Source organism: Sinocyclocheilus rhinocerous, unplaced genomic scaffold (genome assembly GCF_001515625.1).
Source record: "Sinocyclocheilus rhinocerous isolate Xijiao unplaced genomic scaffold, SAMN03320098_v1.1 scaffold156, whole genome shotgun sequence".
NCBI classification, from domain to species: domain Eukaryota; kingdom Metazoa; phylum Chordata; class Actinopteri; order Cypriniformes; family Cyprinidae; genus Sinocyclocheilus; species Sinocyclocheilus rhinocerous.
In genome coordinates, this window is record NW_015662023.1 from 547,321 (window position 1) to 550,679 (window position 3,359).

General features: G+C 32.9%; 1 protein-coding gene across 1 annotated transcript in view; it reads left to right on the forward strand.

Moving 5' to 3' along the window:
• The window catches only part of LOC107727341 (tetratricopeptide repeat protein 13), a gene marked incomplete at its 3' end in the record, with an annotated part of 21,908 nt that extends 18,838 nt beyond the window's left edge, over nt 1-3,070 (forward strand). Inside the window, exons 17-19 of the mRNA XM_016537184.1 lie at nt 1,344-1,453; nt 2,644-2,779; nt 2,991-3,070. Of these exons, the coding sequence (XP_016392670.1) occupies nt 1,344-1,453; nt 2,644-2,779; nt 2,991-3,070 (326 nt within the window). The remainder of the gene's footprint in view (nt 1-1,343; nt 1,454-2,643; nt 2,780-2,990) is intronic.
• Between the last annotated feature and the right edge of the window lie 289 nt (nt 3,071-3,359).

Below are 3,359 nucleotides of genomic sequence, written 5' to 3' on the forward strand. Positions count from 1 at the left end.
TAAGGTTTTGTAATGAATCTTTGCAAATCGCCTTTCCTAATAATGTGCTAATTAGCAAGTTTCACGATGAATGCGGCTAAAGTAAACAGTCTCTCTGAGAGCAGCTTGGAAGAGAGGGGCGGGGTCAGCAGAGCTCATTAACATTTAAAGGAAAATGCTACAAAAACGGCTTGCTCTGAAAAGAGCTGTTTTTGACAGGGTAAAAAGGGTGTTTTTTACACTACCATTGAGAAATTTTAACCAAACTATGTTACAGACTTTTCATTAAGACCCTAAAGAATCATATCAACTTGTGGAAAATGGGCATCGTTTTAAGGCTCAAGAAACATTTACTATTATTATCAATGTTGTAAACTTGTATACTAATATTTATATGGAAACCATGATAGAATTATTTTTGGGGATTTTTACATCGGGATTCATTCATACAAGTTGAAAAGAAGAGCAGTTATTTGAAATAGAAATCTTTTGTAGCATTATAAATGTCTTTACAGTCTCAATTTAATGTGTCATTGATGTTTTCAAAGTATTATTATCTTTTAATCTTTTAAATAGCATCGTATCATGGTTTTTGCGAAACATTTGAGCAGCTAAAAATAAACATTATTTGTAGACTAAAACTGTAACAATATTATATCAACATTTTCAACATAATAAAAATAAATGATCTTGAGAACCAATTCAGTATATTAGAATGATTTCTGAAGAATCATGTGACACTGAAGACTGGAGTAATGATGCTGAAAATTCAGCTTTGATCACAGAAATAAATTACATTTAAAAATATATATATATAAATTTTAAAATATTACTGTCTTTACTGTAAATTATTCAAATGAATGCAGCCTTGGTATAAGGATAAGAGACTTCTTTCAGAAATTTATTTTAATTATTCCAAACTTTTTACCCGGTATATACTGTATAAATAATGCCATTATAAATTTGTATATCTTTCATTGATTTTATTTCAATCTTCCTTTCTTGTAAACACCATTCATATGATAATCCAAATTATGTTCACAGAGAACAATAATAAGTGTTAGTCATAGAAACGACTAACGCCCTCAACACATGACAGTTATGAGTGTGCGTAATCTAGGATTAGGTCAGATCTGTGAGTAATGATATGAACAGCTGATGAGAGAGCCTTTGATAAACACGTGTGTAGTGATTGCTAATCTTTTTTTATTTGCTGGCTCATAATTATGCTTGACATCTGTCTTGCATTTGTGTTTATTAATAGACATATTTATTAAAAATATGCATGTTCTCACAAACCGCATGAAGAAAGACAGAGTTTCTCTCATGTGCTTCTGTGTGTTTTTTTTTTTTTATATCTGAAGCAGTTCAACAGTAAAACCAGAGACGGCTTCACAGTCAACTCTAAAGTGCCCAGTCTGAAGGATCCTGGGAAAGAATACGACGGATTCACCATCACCATCACCGGAGATCGGTGAGAATTAAACTATTCTGAAATATGATGCCTTCACAGTTCATGCTCTTTGGTGTATTCTCGGTTTATGGGATGAAGCAGGCCATGTTTTTAATTCTCACAGCTTCCATATGCAGCTGTGTGAAGGGCTTTCTGTAGGTGAAGATGATTAATATGATGATTAATTTGGTGTATGTAATGGTATGAAAATTTCTTATCACGATTATAGTGACCAAAATTATCACGGTTATCAGTATTATCACGGTATTGTTAAAATGTGCTGAGATGTTCAAAAAGTACCGACACATAAATCACTTCACCAAGTTTTATATTTAAAAATCAACAAACAACAAATAAAATGACTTTTTGTTTGCATAATCATTAAAACAATAATATTACCAATGTTCAAATATCTAATGTAAATGTTCAAATAAAGCTTTGAAAAAGTTTCATAAAAAGGTAAACCTCACATTTCATTTCAGACCAGCACGCCCATGGGCGCACAAATGGACGCAAATGCATTTGCTATTTAAACAACGTGGCGCAGGACGTGAAAATGATAACTGCATCGGGCTGAAACTAGCAAAAAACACTTGCATCACACCTGGCGCCGCATTGCGCTGGGTGTATGATAGGGCCCTTAGAATTGTGAGTTTAGCCTATATGTCAGAATTGCGAGATGTAAACTCAAAAAGTCAGATAAAAAGGTTGCAATTACCTTTTTTAAATGTTTTTATTCAGTGGCGGAAACAGGCTTCCATAAAATACCCAACTAAACTAAATTAAACAATGTTAACTAAACTTATAATTTTAAATCAAGCGCGAACATTTACTTTAAGTTGAAACAAAACATTATTACTTGTTCTTTTAAGTTGTGATAAATAATCGCAGCAATATTTTTATTTTTTATTTTTTACAGTGAATATAAATGTGCTACGTCATGCTAAAACCCTCTCATGGCAGTTCCATCTCTAAATCATCCCCTTTAATGAAATATTGAAGCTAAATTGTTTTTTATTTATTTATTTAATCTACATAAACGTATCAACTTAAGTAATAAAGTAGTCAACTGTACCGTTTTAGTTCTTACACGTTTCGTAGCGCAAACAATGTATAAAGGCTGTTTAGCAAGGTTTTTTTTTGATTACTTGATTATAGTTTCGAGCCTTATTTTGTGTCTTATGCTAATGATTTTGTTGTTTGTGTGCTAGAGTGGGGAACATGCTGTTTTCAGTAGAGACTCAGACCACAGATGAGAGGACGCAGCAGTATCAGTCAGAAATTGAAGCGCTCTATAAAGATCTCACTGCCAAAGGCAAAACACTGATGCTCTCTACTGAACTCGGGGTAAGATTAGCATCTGTCTGTATCTGCTGAACATCGATTTCACAATCTCCTCTGTCTCCTGCTGAACCTGTAGTGTGACTGCTTGCGTGTGTTCATTAGTCACGTCTCTTGAAGCAAATAAATTCAGCGTCACGTAAACGGTTCTCATACAACCTTAATATGTTATGTGTTAGTAGTATTTTTTTGCCTTTCTCTCTCTCTGTCTTTGTAGGACGCAGATGCTGTGTGTAATTTAATTCTTTCTCTGGTGTATTACTTCTGTAACCTCATGCCACTCTCCAGAGGCTCCAGGTAAGAAAACAAAAAAATCGTAAATAGGTGGTTGCTAGGGTTTTAGGAAGTTGAATTAATACTTTATGCATAATCAGTAAAAATGGCATTAAAAAGGGTAATTGCTTTTATTAGTTTAGCAAAGTTTATTTCTTTAATCCATGTCATCAGCTGTTAATATCGAAAGGTATACTTTTTAAACGGATTAAAATAGAATGAGAAAAATGATTGCATGTTTAGAAATATTATTTAAAATCTCTGTTTTACATTAAAGGGATAGTTCACCCAAAAATGAAAATTCTGTCATTAA